General features: G+C 37.2%; 1 protein-coding gene across 1 annotated transcript; it reads left to right on the top strand.

Moving 5' to 3' along the window:
• Window positions 1–301: 301 nt before the first annotated feature.
• On the top strand, window positions 302–22,963 carry LOC121997165 (3-oxoacyl-[acyl-carrier-protein] reductase FabG-like). The gene is made up of 3 exons (XM_042551431.1): window positions 302–705; window positions 22,041–22,273; window positions 22,380–22,963. Exons 1-3 carry the CDS (start codon window positions 399–401, stop codon window positions 22,662–22,664), a joined length of 825 nt encoding a protein of 274 aa, XP_042407365.1. The 5' UTR covers window positions 302–398; the 3' UTR covers window positions 22,665–22,963.
• The last annotated feature ends 1,929 nt before the right edge of the window (window positions 22,964–24,892 follow it).

The raw sequence follows: 24,892 nt of genomic DNA, 5'->3' as shown, positions 1-24,892 counted from the left end.
CCACCATTTGATTATTTTATTTTAGTTTTTTATAAAAGTACATAAAAGTGTTGTTTTATGTACATTATGGTTGAAACGAGTTGAATTCAAATTCGTATATATAATAGTAATATTAAAACAGGATTAACTTGTTTCTTTCGTTTATAAATAAAAAATGATCTTGCTCTCATTTTATTCCACAAGAAAAAAGACAGAAGGCGAAGTTTTTCGTTTACGAAAATTAAATGCAAAATGGTTTAATTAAATGGTAGAATGTGTTGCCATCAAAAGCCCGCCGTTACTTTTGCGGCATAAGGAGCTCTCTAGAACTCTCACACTTGATCACCCAGTGATCACCCATCTAATTAATGATTTAAAGCTGCGTTTGTTAACTGCTTTTCCTCTCAATCTCGACGGCAATGGGGAGCGGAGGGAAGCTGGAGGGAAAGGTGGTGATGGTCACCGGCGCCTCCTCCGGCATTGGCCGCGAACTCTGTCTCAGCCTTGCTAGAGCCGGCTGTCGCGTCATCGCGGCCGCGCGGCGGGCCGACCACCTCAAGACCCTCTGCGAGGAGATCGCTGCGTTCCGACCGGGCAACCCGACTGCCGCCGTGGCAGTAGCGCTGGACGTTGGCGCCGAGGAGGCGGTCGTCGCGGCCGCTGTGCGGAGGGCGTGGGACGCGTTCGGGCGGATCGATGGATTGGTCAATAACGCCGGAATTCGAGGTATTTACTTTAACTAACGGCGGGGACGCCTTTCTTTTTTTATTATTTTCAAAATATAAAAAACTGTCGTGATAGTGTTCTGATAAATTTATCTTTAACTGGTCTTTAAATCTATCAAAATTCATCATCCATCTAATAATGCTTTCGTGTAGCGCTTTCTTATTTTTACCCTTCTCTGATAATGTCTATTATTCTTTATTTTTCTTACGACAAGGAAGTATAGATGAATTTTTATAGATGATATTTGGGGGCAGAGGCGATTCTTAAATTTACCTCTACACTCATGGTGGATCCAGTATATTAAATTTAGAGGGGCCGCGTATTAATTGATAAAAATAATTATTATAAAAAATTTGCCCATTCTCAAATAGTCTCTGAATTCTTGATTTAAATTTTACTACGGAAACAAAGGGTTTATCAGCAAATCAAAATGGTTGATAATTCTATTATTTTGGCCAGTAAAATAAAATAGATCATGGTGGTTAAATTTTATTTCCCGGCCATCATTTTGACTGATATTTTTTAAAAAGTTATCCCAAATAAATGGTCAGTGAATGCTTTTAAAAATAACAGCCATATATATATATATATATTTCTTAAATTTCAAAAAATATCGCCAAATATATTTATTTGGCCTGTAATTTTTTTAAAAAAAATTATCAGTCAAATATATATTTAACCGTTAATTTTAAAAATAAATGGCTAATAAATTTCTAAAAAGAAAATATATATTTAGTTGGTAATTTTTTTAAAAAAATTACCAGCCGATATATATATATATATATATATATATATATATTTGGTCAGTATTTTTAATTACATTATAAATCAAAATACATTTGGCTACAAAATGATAATCGATAAATTTTAAAAATCTAATAAATAACTAATAAAAAGTGAATATTACACAGTTAGTAAATTATCCAAAATTGACAAAAAAAAAAAAAAAATAGTACATATCAAATAACTAGAAAAACGAGTACTATAATAAAATACCTAATTAGTGTATCAAGTAGTATTTTGACCAGCTTCTTCTTCCTGGGTAGGAGTCGTATAAGACTGTTCGTGATTACCAACAGGGACATAACTTTCATATGGTCAGAGAGACAACTGTCTCAGGGCCCAACCCAACAAAGGGCTTAATTTTTTAATTATACCTAAAACAAAATGAGATGTATGGACCCTAAATGGCCACTAAACCTATTCTCACCATTTCAAGGCACACACCAATGCACGACCCTTCTTTGAATGTAATTTCTTCTCTGATGTTGATCTTCTTTGCACGTGATTTCTTCTCCAACGTTCTTTTCTACCAATGCATGGATTCACTGAACAAGAGGTAATCCTAATTTTCTTCTTTGATCATCTTCTTCGTCTTGCAACACACGACATCAACTGTATCCTAATCATGCAACAATGATTGTTTATGCGACATAATCACGTCGATTCTCACAGTGGCTATCTCATGCAATACAAGTTGGTGGTTGGCCTTTGCTTGTAACAACCACCCTTTCTTACTACTACTCCCTAAGGGAGATTGTTACCTAACTATAACTTCACTCCTAGTGGCACTGACTCTATAATTAGAGTCAGGTAGATTTTATCACAGTTCAGAGGAATTCCTACCGAAAAATTTCGGCAGAGTCTCCCCTGTACCGGTGACCAAATCTATAATACACAAGATATATACACAGCCACATGCGGCTGGATCACAATTTATTCACAACCACGCAGTAATAAATCATATCGTAATCAAAAACTAATCTAGCAACATGAACTAAACTCAAGCTCCCCGAAAGAAGCATAATAAGCTACAATGCACATCAAACTCAATCATAAACTCAAAATTTCATAACAGAAATAGGGAAAAATAAACTAGACATAAACTCTAAATAAATAAGTCTTGCTAGTCCCCTCTGGACCTCTCCATAGTTCAGTCACCACACACATCCATCATCACCACCACCCTGTCGCCTCCCTTCATATCTTAGCTTTTCCTTTATCTGCGGTAGGAGGAAAAAGAAAACAAGATCTATAAGCGAAAACGCTTAGTAAGTACTAATCTATCTCACAAAACTCGAAATGCATAAATGAAATGCATAAGTCTTGAAATACTAAAACTATCTGCATATGCTCATGGTATACAGAAAATGAACTAGATACAAATCATACTCAGTATCAAGCAGAATAACAAGAAACTAACTATGTAAAACTTAGAATTAAAGAAAACTAACCATTCTTATTTATTCTAAGCTTGGAACTTATTTCATTTCTTGTATCCTTGTGTTAGAAATTAATCTTTTAATTTCTATCTTTTACTTTCTTCTTCTTTCTTTCTTTCTTTACTTCTTTACTTTTCTTTACTTTTCTTTACTTTGGGCCCAGGCTTAGTACCATCTCATGCGCGTTCCCTAATAGGTTGGGGTTGCGAGCCACCAATCCTAAAAGAGCAGACCTCGGTCTACCAGGGCCAAGACCTCGGAAATGGTCACCTGAATTTATTTAACGACAAGCTCTTGGATGTCGGGTACTAGCCTCTTGCTTGACTTACTTTTTATCTTTCTTATTCTTTTATCTTCCTTATTATCTTTTATTAAAGATTGTGGGAGTCCTTTAAATATACTTAACAAGTATGGGTGTATAATCAACTAACCATGCTATATAATAGAATAAAACAAGTAACTTAAAGCTTACTGATCATGCTATAAGCTAAACTAAAGAAAGCAATTTAAAGCCTTTGAATCATACGATGAAAACATGGCAAAGGATGTTATTTTTGTGCTTCTAAACATGCTGTAAAATCAAGTATGAAATGATTCTAATCATGCTGTAAAAACAAGTATAGAACGATACTTTAGGGCTGCAAACCCTGCTGTAAGTACATGGCAAGGATGACTACTCTAAGGCTTTTAAACATGCTGAAAATAGAATAAAACATGCTACTTTAATCTTCTAAACATGCTATACAAAATAGGCAAAAACATACTACTTTAAACTTTCTAATCATGCTAGAAATAACGCAAAAGGAAGCTAACTTTGGGCTTTCTAAGTATGCTGTAATAAATAGGTATAGGATGCTACTTTAGTGACTCCATTCATGCTGTAAAAATAGGCAAGGAATGCTACTTTAGGGCTTCTAAACCTGCTATTAAAACATGACAAAGAATACTACTTTAAGGCCTTTAAACATGCTATACAAAATAAGGTAACATGCTACTTTAAACTTCTTAAACATGCTATAAACGAAGCGTAAAGGAAACTAATTTCTTGGCCTTCTAAACATGCTGTGATAAGAGCAAAAAAACTAATCTAATCTTACTAATCACACTACAAAATGGAGCAATAGAAAACTAATTTGATCTTGCTAATCATTAGCAATGGATAATGGCTCATGCTTTACTATTAGCAAACAAAACTAAACAACAAGGAAATGATCTAACAGCATAGGAAAAATCTAAACAACATGCTAAACCCATTCAAATTTCCTTCTCCTCTTCTTTAACAAACCCATGGCAGCAAAGGTAGATTAACCAAGCTAGGGCGGCAAAAAAAAGAAATTAACTGTTCATGCTCATTAAGTGGCAAGGAAAACTAAACAATTTAATTTGAGTTTCATAGCAGCAAGGGAAATTACACATGCTCAACTAATTGCTAATGGGAACTACTCAAATTACTTAAAGCTTCTTCTCAGCTTCCTATAAGGACTCACGGCAGCACAAAGGGAAAGGGTTGATACCGTTCAGTCCACAGCAAAGAGCCAAATACAAACCGAGCACACATTTTAGGGCCACACGGCTTATCAATTCCAAGCTAATCATGTACAAGAAGTAATCTACTATGCCAGGTTCCAAAATTCTGTACAAAGCAAGGAAAACTATAGGAAGCTGTTACCCGCAGCTTCTGATCCCAATTGTACAGTAGACCCGAAACCACCTTGGTAAAGAAAATTATGCACAACATGATCCTAAACAAGAGGAACCATATCCCTAACACAAGGAATTCGGCACAACCAAATCCGGAAGCAAGGAAGAAAGCCCTAACATGCATTTCTACTCGGCACTGTGAAATCCAGAAGCAAGGAAGAAAAATCGAAACTCGGAGCAACTCCTACCGCAGGTGAGTAGTACTTACTTGCTTTCTTGGACTTACAACCGAGAAGAAGGGAAGGAGGGCTTCTAGGGCTCGGGTAGCGGCTTTTCCGGCGTGTTCTCGGAGCTCTCGGGCTTCTCTCCGTCGGGAACAGCCACCGTGGATGAAGGACGGTTGGAGGGAAGCTTCGCCGGCGTCGGAATCTCCAACCCTAGCTGCTCCTGGTTTCCGCCGCGAGAGGAGAAGAACCGCGCCGTCGCGAGGGAGAAGGGGAGAAACAATTTCGGGAGAAATTGTTTTGGGTTTTGGAAAATCAAAACCTAATTACCCTTAATATATAAGGGTTTTATTCCAAACTATACTATATCCTTATTTAACTCTATTTGAGATTAACATAAATCTCTTATCCCAGCTGGTCAAGTTGGTTTGGCTTGGTTTGGTCCGACCCGAGGTCGCGGGTTCGAACCTCTTCTCCAACACTTTTTGCTTAAACTTCTTTGGTTTTGTAGAAATACTAAACGACTTCCAAAAATTACGTAAAAATACTCTAAAAATTTCTAAAAATCTCTAGAATATTTTAAAGGCATTTCCAAATATTTTTATGGCCCTTTAGAACTTGAAATGGGAAAAATTGGGTCGTTACAATCCCCCATACCTTATAAAAAGTTCGTCCTCGAACTTAGAATAGCTCTGGATACTTCTGTCTCATACTGTCCTCCCGCTCCCAAGTGATTTCCTCGTGCTTCTGGTTCTGCCAGACGACCTTCACTAGTGGTACTTCTTTGTTTCTCAATCTCTTGACTGCTCTGTCCACTATCTGTGTAGGTCTGCTCTCATAACTAAGATCCTCTTGGATCTGCACTGACTGAGGCTGAACCACTTGGCTCGGGTCGTGGAGACATGAAATACATTATGTATTGCTGACATGTCTTGTGATAAGTCCAACTTGTAAGCTACTTTCCCAATCCTTTCTATGATTAGGTAAGGTCCTACATAGCGAGGACTTAATTTGCCCTTCTTGCCAAATCTCATCACTCCCTTCATAGGAGCGACCTTGAAGAAAACTGAATCTCCTACTTGGAATTCCAATGGCCTACGGCGGGTGTCAGCACAACTCTTCTGTCTGCTCTGGACAATCTCAATTCTCTGTCTGATTTTCTGGATTGCCTGAGTGGTCTCGTCTATCAGCTCTGTTTGAATGCCCAGCTCTACTTCCATCTCTTTTCTCTCTCCCGCTTATTGCCAGCATATGGGTGATCTGCATTTCCTGCCATATAGTGCTTCATAAGGTGTCATCTTGATGGTGGCCTGATAGCTATTGTTGTAAGCGAATTCAGCTAAGCACAAATACTTGCACCAACTTCCTTTGAAATCTAGCGCACAAGCTCTGAGCATGTCTTCTAAAATCTGATTCACTCGCTCTGTCTGTCCATCAGTCTGTGGATGGAAAGTTGTGCTGAACTTGAGTTTGGTGCCCAGTGCATTCTGAACGCATTCCCAAAATCGTGAAGTGAAGCGCCCATCTCTATCAGAAACGATAGATTTAGGAACTCCATGAAGTCTGACTACCTCTTTAACATATAGCTGGGCCAACTGCTCTATGGGGTGGGACACCTTGATGGCTAGGAAGTGAGCAGACTTGGTCAATCGGTCTACTATTACCCATATCGCATCATATCCACTGGTGGTTCTTGGAAGACCTGTTATGAAATCCATGGAAATGTCTTCCCATTTCCATTCTGGTATTGGAAGAGGCTGAAGAACTCCTCCTGGTCTCTGGTGTTCTGCTTTGACTCTCTGGCATGTCAAGCAGGTACTGACATACTTAGCTACATCTCTTTTGAGTCCTGACCACCAAAACCTCTGTTTCACATCTTGGTACATCTTGGAAGAACTAGGATGCATGGAATAGGGTGTACTGTGAGCTTCCTCTAAGATCTTCTTCCTCAGTTCCTCATCATTGGGCACGCAAATGCGACTCCCCTGATAAAGAATTCCGCTATCTGTTACTCTAAACTCTAAGTTGTCTTCTCTCTGCATCCCCTGCTTGATCTTCTGGATGTCCGGATCTTCACTTTGCTTTCTCTGTATCTCCACAAGCAATGTAGACTCTAAGGTCAATGCAGAGAGCTGTCCTTCGATAATTTCAAGTCCAAAATCGGACAACTCCTTCTGCAGTGGCAAGGCTAGTGATGACAAAGACATCAGTGATGCACTAGATTTTCTGCTGAGTGCATCTGCCACTTTGTTAGCTTTGCCTGGATGGTAGAGGATTTCACAGTCATAATCTTTGACCAACTCTAACCACCTGCGCTGTCTCATGTTTAAGTCCTTCTGAGTGAAGAAGTACTTAAGACTCTGATGATCTGTGAAAATTCTACACTGGACTCCATACAAATACTGTCGCCAGAGTTTAAGTGCAAAAACTACAGCTACCAGCTCGAGATCATGAGTAGGGTAGTTCTTCTCATAGTCTTTGAGTTGTCTGGAAGCATAAGCTATGACCTCTCCTTCTTGCATGAGTACAGCTCCTAAACCCATCTTGGAAGCATCGCTGTAGATGTCGAAACTCTTGTCGCTCTATGGAACAGTCAGAATGGGAGCACTGATCAGTCTCTTCTTTAGCTCTTGGAAGCTCTGCTCACATTTATCTGACCATTCCAATCTCTTGTTCTTTCTGGTGAGGGCTGTTAGCGGAGAAGCTATCCTGGAAAAATCCTCCACGAATTTCCTGTAGTACCCTGCTAGACCAAGGAAGCTTCTGATCTCTCTGACGTTCTTGGGTCTACTCCAGTTGTTGACCGCTTCCACTTTGGCTGGATCCACTTGAATACCTTCTTTGGAAATAATGTGACCTAAAAACGCCACCTGATTTAACCAGAACTCGCACTTTGAGAATTTAGCATAAAGCTGCTTCTGCTGAAGAGTCTGCAGTACTATCCTCAAGTGCGTGTCATGCTCCTTTGGGGTCCTTGAATAGACCAGAATGTCATCGATGAATACAATGACAAATTTGTCAAGATATTCTCTGAACACTCTGTTCATTAGGTCCATGAAGACCGCAGGTGCATTGGTCACTCCAAATGGCATAACTACAAACTCGTAGTGTCCATATCTGGTTCCGTTCTGGGTATATCTCTTTCTTTCACCTTCAGCTGATGGTACCCAGAGCGCAAGTCTATCTTCGAGAACACCGTTGCTCCTCTTAACTGATCAAATAAGTCATCGATCCTGGGAAAGGGGTACTTGTCCTTAACTGCTACTTTTCTTAGCGCTTTGAGATCTATGCACATTAGCACGGATCCGTCTTTCTTCTTAACGAACGACTCTGGAGCTCCCCGGGGTGAATGACTAGGGCGAATGAAGCCTTTGTCAAGTAACTCCTGTAGTTGTTCTTGTGACTCCTTCCGCTCTGCTGGAGACATGTGATACGGAGCTTTTGAAATTGGACCGGTTCTAGGAACCAATTCAATCTCAAATCCATTCATTTATTGGGAGGTAGTCCAGGTAGATCTGCTGAGAACACTTCGGGATATTCGCAAACCACCCAAACCCCTCTCTGTCTTACCTTCTTTCTGTTCTTCTACACTTACTTGACTGGGGTCTCTGTTTTCCCACTGTCTTGTCTTCTATCTTGGCTGACTTGAACTCTATAAACTCCTCTTAGTGCTTGTTGGTGATAGAACTCTTCATAGAACTCTAACTGAAAATCTGCCCAGCTCATCTGATCGGCTGCTCTCTTGGTCTTTATCCTCTCCCACCACATACGAGCATCTCCGGACAGGCAGAAAGAGGCGCACTTGACCTTCTCGACTTCTGGCCAGTCAAGAAGCTCCATTGTGATCTCAAGTGTCTTGAACCAAGTCTGGGCATCCCAAGGCTCAGTCGTGCCTGAGAATCTTTCTGGTTTCAGCTTCAGCCACTGGATAAGGTATGCTTCTTGTCTTCTAGGTGTTGTGGCGACTGCCAGGGCAACCGATAAGACTTCAGTCACCACTGGGGTTTCCACATTAATGGTTGGGGGAGTGGGAGTAGCTGGCTTCTGATTGGCCATTAGATTGGCAATCACTTGCTGTTGTTCTGCTACTTGTCTCTGGAGTTAGGCAACAACTTCAGAGAGATTGGGCTCAGTTGATCTAAGCTCTTCGTTCTCCTGATCTTGGTTCTCAGTACCAGCGGTACGAGGACGTCCTCTTCTTGACATCAAGTCAGGCAGAGGAAAAGAAAACTTACAATTATCACTATACTTTCTAGATATATCTTACTTATACATGATTCTTGACTTTCAACACCTATGAGTAGGTAAAGGCTTGATATCTTACTTTAACCCTTCTAATCATACTTAAATACGAATAGAGACAAGGGAAACCAAATCTTCTATCTTACTTTAGTACTCAAAAAAATAAGTACTCTATACTGCAGTTAATAATAAGGAAAGCAGAATAAAGGAAGAATTTAAATACTTTCTTACTTGGAGACGGCAAGGATGATGCTGATGTGTGTGTGATGCTGGAGAATGGAACACTGCTCTGATACCAACTGTAACAACCACCCTTTCTTACTACTACTCCCTAAGGGAGATTGTTACCTAACTATAACTTCACTCCTAGTGGCACTGACTCTATAATTAGAGTCAGGTAGATTTTATCACAGTTCAGAGGAATTCCTACCGAAAAATTTCGGCAGAGTCTCCCCTGTACCGGTGACCAAATCTATAATACACAAGATATATACACAGCCACATGCGGCTGGATCACAATTTATTCACAACCACGCAGTAATAAATCATATCGTAATCAAAAACTAATCTAGCAACATGAACTAAACTCAAGCTCCCCGAAAGAAGCATAATAAGCTACAATGCACATCAAACTCAATCATAAACTCAAAATTTCATAACAGAAATAGGGAAAAATAAACTAGACATAAACTCTAAATAAATAAGTCTTGCTAGTCCCCTCTGGACCTCTCCATAGTTCAGTCACCACACACATCCATCATCACCACCACCCTGTCGCCTCCCTTCATATCTTAGCTTTTCCTTTATCTGCGGTAGGAGGAAAAAGAAAACAAGATCTATAAGCGAAAACGCTTAGTAAGTACTAATCTATCTCACAAAACTCGAAATGCATAAATGAAATGCATAAGTACTGAAACTGAAATACTAAAACTATCTGCATATGCTCATGGTATACAGAAAATGAACTAGATACAAATCATACTCAGTATCAAGCAGAATAACAAGAAACTAACTATGTAAAACTTAGAATTAAAGAAAACTAATCATTCTTATTTATTCTAAGCTTGGAACTTATTTCATTTCTTGTATCCTTGTGTTAGAAATTAATCTTTTAATTTCTATCTTTTACTTTCTTCTTCTTTCTTTCTTTCTTTCTTTACTTCTTTACTTTTCTTTACTTTTCTTTACTTTGGGCCCAGGCTTAGTACCATCTCATGCGCGTTCCCTAATAGGTTGGGGTTGCGAGCCACCAATCCTAAAAGAGCAGACCTCGGTCTACCAGGGCCAAGACCTCGGAAATGGTCACCTGGATTTGTTTAACGACAAGCTCTTGGATGTCGGGTACTAGCCTCTTGCTTGACTTACTTTTTATCTTTCTTATTCTTTTATCTTCCTTATTATCTTTTATTAAAGATTGTGGGAGTCCTTTAAATATACTTAACAAGTATGGGTGTATAATCAACTAACCATGCTATATAATAGAATAAAACAAGTAACTTAAAGCTTACTGATCATGCTATAAGCTAAACTAAAGAAAGCAATTTAAAGCCTTTGAATCATACGATGAAAACATGGCAAAGGATGTTATTTTTGTGCTTCTAAACATGCTGTAAAATCAAGTATGAAATGATTCTAATCATGCTGTAAAAACAAGTATAGAACGATACTTTAGGGCTGCTAACCCTGCTGTAAGTACATGGCAAGGATGACTACTCTAAGGCTTTTAAACATGCTGAAAAATAGAATAAAACATGCTACTTTAATCTTCTAAACATGCTATACAAAATAGGCAAAAACATACTACTTTAAACTTTCTAATCATGCTAGAAATAACGCAAAAGGAAGCTAACTTTGGGCTTTCTAAGTATGCTGTAATAAATAGGTATAGGATGCTACTTTAGTGACTCCATTCATGCTGTAAAAATAGGCAAGGAATGCTACTTTAGGGCTTCTAAACCTGCTATTAAAACATGACAAAGAATACTACTTTAAGGCCTTTAAACATGCTATACAAAATAAGGTAACATGCTACTTTAAACTTCTTAAACATGCTATAAACGAAGCGTAAAAGAAACTAATTTCTTGGCCTTCTAAACATGCTGTGATAAGAGCAAAAAAACTAATCTAATCTTACTAATCACACTACAAAATGGAGCAATAGAAAACTAATTTGATCTTGCTAATCATTAGCAATGGATAATGGCTCATGCTTTACTATTAGCAAACAAAACTAAACAACAAGGAAATGATCTAACAGCCACTACAAGAAAAAAGCTAAACAACAACGCTTTTTTGGCGTTGTCGTATGTACTTAAAAAGTGATGTTGTAGATGGTGTTGTAGAAAGTCATATCAAAGACAACGCTTTAAAAGCGTTGTGGTTGGTCACAAAGACAACGCTTTTTAAGCGTTGTCTTTTTGTTCTTAAAAAGCGTTGTTATAGATGCTGTTGTAAAAATGCACATATCAAAGACAACGCTTTAAAAGCGTTGTGGTTGGTCACAAAGACAACGCTTTTTAAGCGTTGTCTATTCGTTCTTAAAAAGCGTTGTTAAAGATGCTGTTGTAAAAATGCACATATCAAAGACAACGCTTTAAAAGCGTTGTGGTTGGTCTCAAAGACATTGTTTTTTAAGCGTTGTCTTTTATTACTTAAAAACGTTGTCTTTTTAAATTTATAAAAAATAGTGTTTTTCTTAATTAAATAGCAAAAATTATAAAAAATACTCAAAATTTACATATAATTGAATATCCACAACCACAATCATTTTTATAATAAGACTATTTAACAAATAAATAAAACTTTATATTATACAAACAAAATGTATACATATTGATCCACAAATTAAATTTGTATCATACAAGTTATCCTTAACTTCATGACAATAATTTTTCAAACACACAAGTTTTACAAAACCTCATCATTGACTAACCGTTGTTGTTGGTGTCCATCGCATGGAATTGCTTCTTTAAGTCCAGCAATCTCTTCTTCTGAAAGGCTTTCAGCTATCACTCTTAGAGCCATCTTCTTCAACTTGTCATCAGCACACCTGGGGTTGTAGGCAATCAAGAAATTTTGTATGAAAACTTTCATACATGTAAATCTCGTACTAAATAATATGTCAATGTTATATATACATGTAATTCATACCGTAAGTGTGTTTATATCGTAACTGACAAGTTTTCTTTAGGGCCAACTTCTACTCAAGCTCTTTAAACACTGCATCAAAATAAAAAAATTGGCATTAGTTCTGTGCTAAATGAAAATCATATTTAGAGGAAAAAGCGGGAGTGCTGTAGATGGATATATTAACCAAGCATATTAATGTTTGACCTGTCTTTACAAGTTCTAAGCATATATATTAACTAAGCGGGAGTGCTGTAGACTCCGAACCAAGTAAAAATAAACTGTGTTAGCAATTGTTTTTACTTAACTTATATTCTGCTGCATTTTACTCAATTGTTTTTAAACGAACGTGAAAAAGCAACGAGTGCTATTGACATTAATTTTGAACTAGAATTAATTTTGAACTAGAATTTCTGTAATAGAATCTAACTTAAGTTATACCATGAGATTGACAATTATTTACACAATTGAGCTGAAGCAAGGTAAAAGTTCAACTTGACATGACACATTCACAGTCCCAAAATCGAGGACGACATTCTATTCCCTTCCAACACCCATGCGTCATGGAAATATATATATTAACAAACTGTAGACATTATCCTACTATCAAATTCTCAGAAGTCAGAATTAAGTTGGCAATGGAAATGTGAATGCAGTTCAATTTATGAATAGCTAATGATCAACTAAGTTGATTTTGGTTAGCTTTCCAGCGAGAGCTTGAATAAGAAATCGCATGCAGTTTACAAGATTCTTAGTTCACGAAATTCCATAAAAACGGGTTAATTATAACAACATTAACTACCCATATTAAAAGATATATTGCATCTTTCAAAATAGGTTCACAAGAAACAAATCATCTAAAGAGGTCAATGCATGAAAACAAAATTCAAACAGCACACACCTAAGTTCGCTAACCATTGAACCAAGTGTACAATAAGCAAGTGGATTACATTTGTTATTTCAATTTTTATTCAAAAATACGATAATGATGAATAAGGAGAAATGAATGAAGTCTTGATAAAGATTTACAACTAGGCTTTTTTACCAAAAAAAAACTTTTAATTAAATGGATTTGCCTCGTACAATAAAAAAAATCTTATTAAAAGGTTTTTCAAAAATAATCTTAACCATGGTAAATTACATTCACAATAACTTTCTAAATAATGAAAGTATGATACCTGATCCTCAAGGAATAATCTTGGCGGAGTACACCATGCACCGCGATGGAATTGATTGAAAGAACTGGTGCTGCTTAGTCCAGTAAAAGAGCTCACTTGGGACATTTGCGGACTTTGCTGCCCACCAACAGCAAGTTGCTCCTGCTCCTGATCTTGCTTCCTCAAAGCAATAATGTAATCATAGGTGCTGATTCCCTGTAAGCGCATCCATGTAGAGTAGCATGAGCTAGTTAAAGTGTCAATTTTCTCCAGAATTGATGAATAAACAACACCATATCGTTCAAATTCTACTATTTGTTTTCCACTATGGAAAATCTATCAGTTAAATAACAAGCTGTAATAGTTCAGTTGGATAATAAGTTTCAGTAATGCTCAGTGTATGGATGAATGCAAAGAATTTGAAAATATAAAAGATATATTCCTTGAAATAGAGATATTTGACCGGATACATAGGTTTGTTTTATATAAATGTAGGAGTTGTGTAACTGGTAGTGTTTGCTGTGTCACAAGTAGAAATATGAAAGTAGTGTACCTTTTTTATTAAAAGAATATGGAAGAAGAAAAGTTGTGCAACTGGAAGAGTAGCAACCATGGCTAATAAAGTGCACACAGCCTGCATTATAGAGACATTATCAAATTAGTATCAGAACCTTGAAAAATCCTCATTATGATGTGTGATTTTCATTCATTTTCTCTTCTGAGTACTCACCACCACAATGATAAAGGGTGCCAAGGAAAAGCTACTACCCAGCTTTGAAACAATTTCAGCAGAAAATCTCCTTCTCTCAACAAAACACAGTATCAGCACAAGCATCCCAACAGCCCACTGCAGAATAAGCTGGCCCAAGGTGCACAAAGCATGGAGACCAATCAATAGTCAATCAGAATGAAAAGGACCTGACATAAAATGCATTCTATGTATCAGGTCCTTCACGTACTAAGAAAATAGTATCTTCTAAGTTGATGCACACAGATGATAAATCTACACTAAGAAAATAGTGTCAATCACTATGATTAATGAATACAACTATTGGAATGGTAGGAAATATTTGTGCTTACCAAGAGAAGAGCAAACACCATGAGGATGAAGAACCTTTTGTAATTTTTTCTTCCTATGCAGTTATTGATCCACTACAAGGAAAGATGAATACTGCATATTACTACAAGATAACAAAACATATAAGGTTGTGAATGGAGAAAACCCTCACCCTGCAATGATGATCAAAGCCATCAACGCATTTGTCACAGACTCTACAATGCTTACTATATTTTAGAACCTGCAATACAAACAGATAGAAATCATTAGAGAAAAACCAAGTTAATATAAAGCACATAAGAACTTTATTTTCTTGAAAAGATTGTGTGGCTCATCGTAAATGAGATCTCTATCACCTTTCTCCCTAATAACCAATATTCTGAATTATCCATCTTTTATGGTTATGCATTTGTCCAAAGGCCATCTGATCAAGCAATCAAAAAAAGTAAATTACTCATCTTACTGTCCTATTCTTTTTAAGACATCCTACCACACCACATGAGAAGCACCCACATTGTTTTGGTTAGCCTAGAAATTTGCAACTTATCACCTCGAATCCCAACGGTGGCATCACTCTGAATTATTGCACAACTTCTCCATCCATAGCAATCCAAACACCAGAACACGAAATGGCGAAGAAATATTACCTTAGTTAAGATGGAAGATTAAAAGTATTGATCAGGAAGAGACCAACAACTTTAGAAGCCTCGAAGTTTTAAATTTTGTCCATGCTGGTTGGCACAGGGAAAAAAAATTCATTCCATCTGCCAACTGGCACACGAAAAAGAACAAAACTACTGGTATGCTCCTATGAACTGCACCACCGCTTGCCGCCTTTAACACCTCATGTGTTCCTCTTTGTCGGTTGAAACCTACTATGTCACCTCATTGCCAATTGAAACCCACTGCATCCCCTCACGAGCAGTCTTCTGAACAGCCACCCACCGGATGAGGCCAATAGCTTTGAATGCCTTAAACACATGGTTTTAGATCTTGTTTGTGTCACTTAACATGGCCAATATATATGCTTGGAGAAGATGACTTGTTTCAGAAGCTTTTTAGATCAAAGATACGAAGTGCATTGTTATAAAACTAGATGCACGAACACTTGCTTATACGGTTCTTGAAATAAAATACATTCGTAACCGTCACTAGCCCAAGCTCAATAAGGAAAATTCACGGTAAATGTGCATAGTATACCTCAGATACTGCAGATGATAGGGAAGGTCAGAAGACAGTTTGACGCAAATATTGAGATTGCCCAAGCCAATCCATGGTACTAATCCTGACAGCTCCTCCAAATCGCACTGACTTGATTGTGTCCACCCATCCTTGTTCATCAGCTTGGAACCTTTGAAATGAAAGCTGCATTGGGTACATGGAAAAAACAACAAAAAGGGAGGATAAATGATAGCCACCAACCTAATTGTTCACAAATATCTGTATAAGTTATTAAGGGTGTTCATAGAAGTTGATCCTTTAGCCGTGTCTGTTAGATGGTCAAATCTAGGCGCCAACTCAAAAATGTTGGCATCCAAGTGTTAGGGTTCAACTACTTCTGATTTTCTTCATCTTTGAATTGTTAAATACAAAGGGTATTTATAGGGAATACTCAAGATGTATCTAAATAAATACATGAACCAATATTAAATGACATACATTCATCATCCAAAGAGTCATTCATGAATCCTCCAATATTCATGCTCCAGATGACCATACATTAGATTATAAGTCCAATTAATTTGATTGCAAGGTTGTAAACAGTCCTTGAGGGCTATTGATAGTGATTCCAGTACGTACTGGAAAATAATGGAACAAACCTATGAAACAGCTATCAAGGGATTCACTTCAACTTTCCTAAACCAAAGAAGAAACAGATGGATTACAAAAGAAAACAATTTGCACCATCAAACTGAAACTTATAATAAACCTTAATAAATTAATGAAAAAAGAATTGTTTAGAAGTTCACTGAGAAACATATGAAAATACAACAAATGCAACTGCAAAAAAAAAATAAAAAACTAGCATCCAATTAACTTTTTTTTTATACTTTCAGATCAAAAGGTCAAATTTATATACTTTGGTTCATGTTCAAGCAAGAGTATAACAATCTCATCAACAACCTAACATAACCCTAAACCCTAATACCCTCAACCTCTTTGAGGTATGAGAACCAAAAAGGGCTAGTTAAACAGTCCACTTCCTCGTTCACAATGTTCTCCGCATAAACTGGACTAGCAATTCTCCAACAATATCCAACAATACCGCATTTAAATGTGACATTGACTTGAACACTTGTAGTATTTCTTCTCCAAGTCTCCTGTTACATTGGTTACATTGGTGAAAATTGAAAAACATCCAGTAAATGAGGTAAAATATTAGCAAAGGCCCCCAAGAAAGTTGTCCATATCAAATTTCTTTAAAAAACAATAAAAATGTGAACTACCCTGAGAGCAAAATTCTGGAACCAGTCAAAGTACAAGACACTTGCAAACTAAAATTCAACCTTCAGCTATTTTTTGTGAGCTATTAATTGTTTCACTGCGAATGTGAAAAATGAGAGATGACATATTATAATTTCACAGCATAGACTCCAAGGGAATAAAACTTTTAGAGAAATTGCAGATGACATTACTAAACTTCTTTGAACGGAATATGGTTCAGTGGATAAGCAACCAGAACACAATAAGGTCACAGCATCCAGCACAATTAAACAGCAATCTAGCAAGTAGTATGAAGTACGAAGAAACGCAGATAACAAGATAAATGGCCTTGCCGATCAAAGGCGAGAAATGACATCTTTAACCTCGGCAGGTGTATATAGATGGTAAGTAGGAGCCACCTTTGCAATGTCAACATTATTAGGGGTTACTTGTTAATGCAAATGAGTAATTAGCAATGTAAAAGTTGCAATACTCTGCAATTTATGTAAAACAAAATGAAACCCTAGAACTGGATCCTTAAGCATCAGTCCAATTTACCCGTCTAATACAAAAGTACCCAAAACATACATTCAGGTCAGCTGGTACCAGATTGAATAGTGTATTCTCTCTTTATCATATTTAAATGCAGTGTTTATATGATTTAGAAGTAAACATCTAAGCACACCCGATTAGTTTATCCAAATAGACCAAGTAATAATTCATTAACCAGGAGCCTGAATGAACCTAATCCAGGTTTGATAACAGGGATGCTTTATCTATCTTCTAAAGCAGGTAGATACAGAAAAACCACAAGAAATATACCTTTTCTTCCATGACTTGTTTCAGGATGGAAAGAGCTATAGTTTCAGCTTCCAGAAGGGACAGGTCCTGGATAAACAAGCGCCCTCATGAAATTATTCTCATCACCGCCACCACAATACCACAAACAGAAAATTACTATAGATCTAAGTAGCCACAATAGAGAAGGCTGCCGATTCTCTAAGTATTGTGGAGGTTCAGCCTGATTCTGCATAGCTTCGTCTGAAGTACATATTCTGCTTCCTACAGTATGTACTTGATTAACATTAGATGCTCATGAGTTTTATAATAAGAGAAATAACTTTACCCATCTAGCAGTGGTATGACAGAACAAACTTCAATAGCAGTCAGAAGGAAGAATTAAAGCACTTAAAACAACATTGTCCAGGCAGTGTGTTGTATCGAGATTACCATGTGAAATAACTGTACCAGTTTGTCAAAACAGTCAAACAAGTTTATCACCATAGCATTGCTGCACATTAAGAAGGTATAACAAACACAATTCAAGATTTTTCAAACAACGGAGGACCCAAATTATACAGTGAGGAAACGATAAACACTAAAATGATCGAAACTACTTGTAAGTAATCATTATTACTATTTTTTTTTTTACTTGTAAGTTTTTCATAGTTTAAATCAGACCTTGTTCCACCTTAATTCAGCACATAAAAAAGCCCAGTCTGAGCTTCAAATTTAAGCCCAAATTCTAGAAAAAAGTCAAGAAAGATGCCAAATTTGCCCACTTCATCAATCAGATTTATTTTCTAGAGATCCGACTGCAGTGATCAGAAAAGCATGATGTGAAGTAGGGGGGAATAAGAATACAAGAAGGGCATGATACACACAAACTTTGGACCTGTATTCTTGAAAATTTATAGATTGCCATCAGGATGTTAATAGAAATTGTAAATCCCCATGAATAAATCGAGATCCAAGTCTGGAAAGAGAAATTTAAGCAACTAATGTTAGAAGCCCGAAGGGGCAGTGAGCGCACCTGATTCACCGGGAGACGCCATTACGAAGGGATGAGAGAGCGAAGTCGAGAACGAGCAGTGAAGGTAAGGAAGAGCAGAGAGAGGGAGGAACAGTGAGGGCAAGAGCAAAGATATCGAGGAGCCGGATCGAAGAACCGCGTGGCAGTGCTACGGCTCCGTCGGATAGTAGAAGAAATTGAGGGATCTCGGCTCCGTCGGCTCCGTCGTGAGAAGATTAGGAAGGGTAAGCTGACTTTGATTGAGGAGATGGGGAAATGCGAGATTAGGGATCTCGACTTGGAGGAGTTGGGCCGGCGTGAGGAGTTTTGCGTGAGGAGTTTGGGTCGAGATTAGGGTTCAGAGGAGATCACGCGGCAAGGAGAGGAGAAGGCGCTCGTGGAGAGGAGAAGGAGAGGAGAAGGCACTCGTGGAGAGGAGTGGAGAGGAGAACTCGTGGAGAGGAGTGGTGAGGAGAAGGCGCGCGTGCGTTGAGGGTTTAGAGTTTAGCAAAGCGAGGGCTGCGAATTTATTTTAAGTGAGTTTAGGGGAAACATACACAACACTTTAAAAAACGTTTTTTAAAAAAATGTTGTCTTTGACCATAAACAACAACACTAAAGACAACACTTCATTAAAAACCGTTGTCTTTAGGAAAAAGTAAATACCATAGACAACGCTTTTCACTAAAAGCGTTGTAAAACAAAGAACGACAACGTTTTTATTAAAAAGCGTTGTCTATTGGGTGTTGTTGAATGCAAAAATTCTTGTAGTGAGCATAGGAAAAATCTAAACAACATGCTAAACCCATTCAAATTTCCTTCTCCTCTTCTTTAACAAACCCATGGCAGCAAAGGTAGATTAACCAAGCTAGGGCAGCAAAAAAAAGAAATTAACTGTTCATGCTCATTAAGTGGCAAGGAAAACTAAACAATTTAATTTGAGTTTCATAGCAGCAAGGGAAATTACACATGCTCAACTAATTGCTAATGGGAACTACTCAAATTACTTAAAGCTTCTTCTCAGCTTCCTATAAGGACTCACGGCAGCACAAAGGGAAAGGGTTGATACCGTTCAGTCCACAGCAAAGAGCCAAATACAAACCGAGCACACATTTTAGGGCCACACGGCTTATCAATTCCAAGCTAATCATGTACAAGAAGTAATCTACTATGCCAGGTTCCAAAATTCTGTACAAAGCAAGGAAAACTATAGGAAGCTGTTACCCGCAGCTTCTGATCCCAATTGTACAGTAGACCCGAAACCACCTTGGTAAAGAAAATTATGCACAACATGATCCTAAACAAGAGGAACCATATCCCTAACACAAGGAATTCGGCACAACCAAATCCGGAAGCAAGGAAGAAAGCCCTAACATGCATTTCTACTCGGCACTGTGAAATCCGGAAGCAAGGAAGAAAAATCGAAACTCGGAGCAACTCCTACCGCAGGTGAGTAGTACTTACTTGCTTTCTTGGACTTACAACCGAGAAGAAGGGAAGGAGGGCTTCTAGGGCTCGGGTAGCGGCTTTTCCGGCGTGTTCTCGGAGCTCTCGGGCTTCTCTCCGTCGGGAACAGCCACCGTGGATGAAGGACGGTTGGAGGGAAGCTTCGCCGGCGTCGGAATCTCCAACCCTAGCTGCTCCTGGTTTCCGCCGCGAGAGGAGAAGAACCACGCCGTCGCGAGGGAGAAGGGGAGAAACAATTTCGGGAGAAATTGTTTTGGGTTTTGGAAAATCAAAACCTAATTACCCTTAATATATAAGGGTTTTATTCCAAACTATACTATATCCTTATTTAACTCTATTTGAGATTAACATAAATCTCTTATCCCAGCTGGTCAAGTTGGTTTGGCTTGGTTTGGTCCGACCCGAGGTCGCGGGTTCGAACCTCTTCTCCAACACTTTTTGCTTAAACTTCTTTGGTTTTGTAGAAATACTAAACGACTTCCAAAAATTACGTAAAAATACTCTAAAAATTTTTAAAAATCTCTAGAATATTTTAAAGGCATTTCCAAATATTTTTATGGCCCTTTAGAACTTGAAATGGGAAAAATTGGGTCGTTACATTGCTCGTGTGACCTAATTACACGGTGCGATGGTTGTCGAACGTTACCCCGGTCGCTTGTGCGAACGACAATCTAATTGCATGGTGGTTACTGCTTGTCGTCTTGCTATTACCTGCAGCCACCACATTCGTCTCAATGTTACAGGATACACTAAATGAGCTATCGATGTTATAGATTGAGAAAGAAATAGTCTGACAATTGGATTTTTCAGATTTTATAAATTTTTTACCTCTAAAATAGTTAGACAAGTAGTGTTTATAATAATATATTATTTTTGATTTATTTATGTATTTAGTATATATATATTATTTGTAAATTAAATTTTATCATTATTTAACGAAGTAAAAGGGTCATTTTTTAGTATGAACTTCAGACCCCATCGAATACAGGTACGGCTTTGATTACCAATCAAAATACATTTGGCTACACTGTTTTTTCAAGTTGGAAAAAGAATTCATGAGTAAGTATAATTTCAAGGATCAATAAAATATGACTGTTTTTTAAAGGGATAGTTCACTAAGGCCTAAGGGGGTCTATTGCTTTTGATAGGTAGACATCGTATTAATATATTTCTGCAAAACATATGCAGGGGAGGATTTACACGGGGTCCACAGGTAAGCCGCCCCTATCTACACTTCGATCTACCCGTTTATTACATATAAGATAATTTACATGCAAATGACATTCCTGGTAGAGTAAGCATAGCTCATCATGCATGTGATTGATTCAATACTTTATCAAGGCATAAGAACATATATTAAAAAGCACGATGAGTACTATCTCACAGATACAACATCTTTCTAAGGATTATCAAATAATGTGTAACAATTAGAGAGCTCCATAAACTTAATTCAAAGTATCATAATGTATCAAAATTTGATTTTAACAGGCTCTAAATAATGAGAATAAATTATAGTAATCATGTTGCAATATTATTTAAAATGACACAAAATCAGTTAAATTCCCACGAGAACATGTAAATGATAAAAAAAGAACACAAAAATATTAAAAACAAAATTGGTAATTTTGCTATTCCAGTCAATTATACGTACGTTCATAATTTTAATTAACTGTATGTCTCATGCAATCGATGAGACTACTAAATTTTTGTAGTACGTATAAATTTAAAAATAAATAAATTTCTCATGCAACCATTTTAATTGAGTACTGGTTTTGTGGATGTGGTCTCCAATTGTTAAAAAAATATATAATAAATAAAGATGGACTGTTCTTCAAGCTTGCTCATATAAGTAAAACTAATTACGTGTTTATGAATGAATTCTCCAATATTTAATTTTGTCGTTGTTGAAGTAATTAAAACATCTTCTCTCTCTTCATAATTAAATTAAATGCTCTGTTTGTTGGTGATGATTTTTCTGATCAGGAGGTGTGCATGCATCGGTCGATTGGCCAAAGGAAGAATGGGACGAAGTCATCAGAACCAATCTGACCGGTACATGGTTAGTTTCTAAACACGTATGCAGGTTGATGCGCGACGCCAAGGTGAAAGGATCCGTCATCAACGTTTCATCCATCAACGGTCTCCTAATTGGCTCTCGTGTTCCAGGAGCGACCGCTTATGATGCTTCCAAAACAGCTGTTCATGCACTCACTCAGGTAGCTTGCTATATAATTAACTTGCAATGAATTAACAAATATATATATATATATATATATATATATATATATATATATATATATATATATTAATAACCTTAAACAGACGATGGCATTGGATGTGGGCGGTTACAATATTCGGGTGAACGCGATCGCGCCTGGACTGTTCAAATCGGAGATGACAGCTTCCCTAGTGTCGAAGCCATGGCTGAGCGGAGTGGTAGAGAAAATAGTCCCATTGAGAACGTACGGCATGAGCATGACAGATCCAACAATAACAATGCTCGTGCAGTACCTGCTTCAGGATTCGTCCGACTACATCTCGGGCAATGTTTTCATCGTCGATGGGGGTACCACTCTCCCAGGGGTCCCAATCTTCTCCTCCCTCTGATCGGTTTTATATATACAGATATGGGTCGGTTTCAATAAGCTAGCACGGTTCTAGGTCAAACTCGATCTGTACTTTATCTGTATTTTGCAACACTGCTACAATAAATATATATATATATATATATATATATATATAAAAGAGGGCAGAGCCAGAAATCAATCTTATTGTTAAAAGAAGTAGAGGATGAGGGTAAAGAATATAAGAGTTTTAATATTTGTTTTCAGGATAATATAATATATAATATTTAAGATGTATCCGGTCAATTGACCAAATAACAAATAACAAAATTATTCTAATAATTATAATAGAATTATTTTAATAATGTTAATGTTGATTTGATTTAGTCGTTTGATCCGGTTAATCCTGGTGATCCTCTTTTATCTCTTTTATTCCCCGACAAATTTAATCGGAGATTTTTGATGTTGAGTTTGTTTGCTAAGTTGTTGAAACGTTGTCTGGATAATGACCTAATAAAGATATCAGTAATTTGATCTTCAACAGAAATATAAGAGACGGATAACTGTTGAGTTGTCACACGTTCACGAACAAAATGAAATTCAATTTCCACATATTTTGTACGAGCATGAAAGATTGGATTTGCTATGAGATATGTTGCTTTGATATTGTCGTACCAAATTTTTGGTGAAATATTTGATGCAAGATGAAGTTCAGAGTGAAATGATTGAAGCAAAATAATCTCAGACATTGTATTTGCTATACTTTTATATTCCGCCTCAGTGCTTGAACGAGATAGTACCATACGTTACTTTTTCGAATTCCATAAGATAAGATTTCGTCTAAGAAATATTGTATATCCACTAGTAGAGCGTCTATCTTCAAGAGAACTTGCCCAATTCGCATCACTATATGCATGTAAATCTCGAGACGATTGACGATATAAAAGAAGTCCATGTAGAATAGTACATTTGAGATAGCGAAGTATTCTTTTTACATTATCCTAATTTTGTTCAGTTAAAGCGTGCATAAATTGACAAACATGATTTCCTGCAAAGTGATATTAGGGCGTGCAATAATAACATATGTGTAAGGCTCCAACAATGCTTTGATAAATATGTGGATCATACAACGCAGGAGAGAATGAAGTTGTAGAGTTATTTATATCAATTGGTGTAGGGACCAGACGTGCTCCATCCATTTTAGCTCTTTGGAGAAGCCCGGTAATATATTTGCTCTAAGAAAGAAGATAACCTTTCTCATGTGGAATAAGTTTAATACCAAGAAAAAATGAGCAATACCCAAATCTCGAGTAGGAAATTCTTGATTGAGAAGGCTCAATAAAGTTCTGACGCCCTTGTGATTATTGCCGGTTATTAGGATGTCATCAACATAAATAAGAAAAAATATCATGGAGACATCATTATATTTGTAAAATAGAGATGAGTCAGTATTCGATCTAGAAAATCCTTGAACTTGTAATTAATTAGATAATTGATGAAATCATGCACGATGAGCTTGTCGAAGACCATATAAGAATTTCTTGAGTTGGCAAATATGAGATGGAAATTGTGGATGAATGAACTCAGATGGTTGCTCTATAAAAACAGTTTCTCAAGATGGCCATGGAGAAAAGCATTTAAAATGTCTAATTATCGTACAAGCCAATTAGAACTAACAGCTATCGATAATAATAGTCCGATAGATGTAATTTTGATGACTGAGCTAAAAGTGTCATTGAAGTCAATATTTGATTGTTGATTAAACCTTTTTCTATAAGTTGAGCTTCGTATCATTCAAGAGAACCATCAGCTCGATGCTTAAGATGAAATAACCATTTAAAGCCCACAACATTCATGGAGGGAGTGCATGGAACTAGGTTATATGTTCCATTGCGAAGAAGTGCATCAAATTCTGTAATAATTGCACTGTGCCAATTTAGATCCTTGTTTGCCTGTGTAAAATAAGCTGGTTCAATACTCTGAAGACACCACCAGAGCTCGTGGAAGGGGATGTCAAGTTGTTATTGGTGGGCATCGTGCATATGTCACTTAAGGGAAGCATGCGACGAGAGGGATCATCATTTGAATCACTTGTTGACAGGGATGAGAAAGTAAGCCGACATGGTGATTCTGATGAGAAAGCATTTTCAGTCAAAGAAACGTTCTACGTATCTTTGGAATTGACAAAAGAGATCAAAAAGATCAGACTTTCGTTTCATGAGAAATACCCAAGTAAACTTGCTAAAATAATTAATAAAAATTACATAATAA

Source organism: Zingiber officinale, chromosome 6A (genome assembly GCF_018446385.1).
Source record: "Zingiber officinale cultivar Zhangliang chromosome 6A, Zo_v1.1, whole genome shotgun sequence".
Taxonomy (NCBI): domain Eukaryota; kingdom Viridiplantae; phylum Streptophyta; class Magnoliopsida; order Zingiberales; family Zingiberaceae; genus Zingiber; species Zingiber officinale.
The sequence above is the reverse complement of the archived record's forward strand: the minus strand, read 5'-3'. Positions and strand labels throughout refer to the sequence as shown.

Bases quoted from the DNA above. Each gene is read 5' to 3' on its own strand.
- LOC121997165 (XM_042551431.1), top strand. From the start codon at position 399: ATGGGGAGCGGAGGGAAGCTGGAGGGAAAGGTGGTGATGGTCACCGGC. The intron at 706-22,040 runs GTATTTACTTTA...TTTTCTGATCAG, and splicing joins CAATAACGCCGGAATTCGAG to GAGGTGTGCATGCATCGGTC. The intron at 22,274-22,379 runs GTAGCTTGCTAT...AACCTTAAACAG, and splicing joins CTGTTCATGCACTCACTCAG to ACGATGGCATTGGATGTGGG.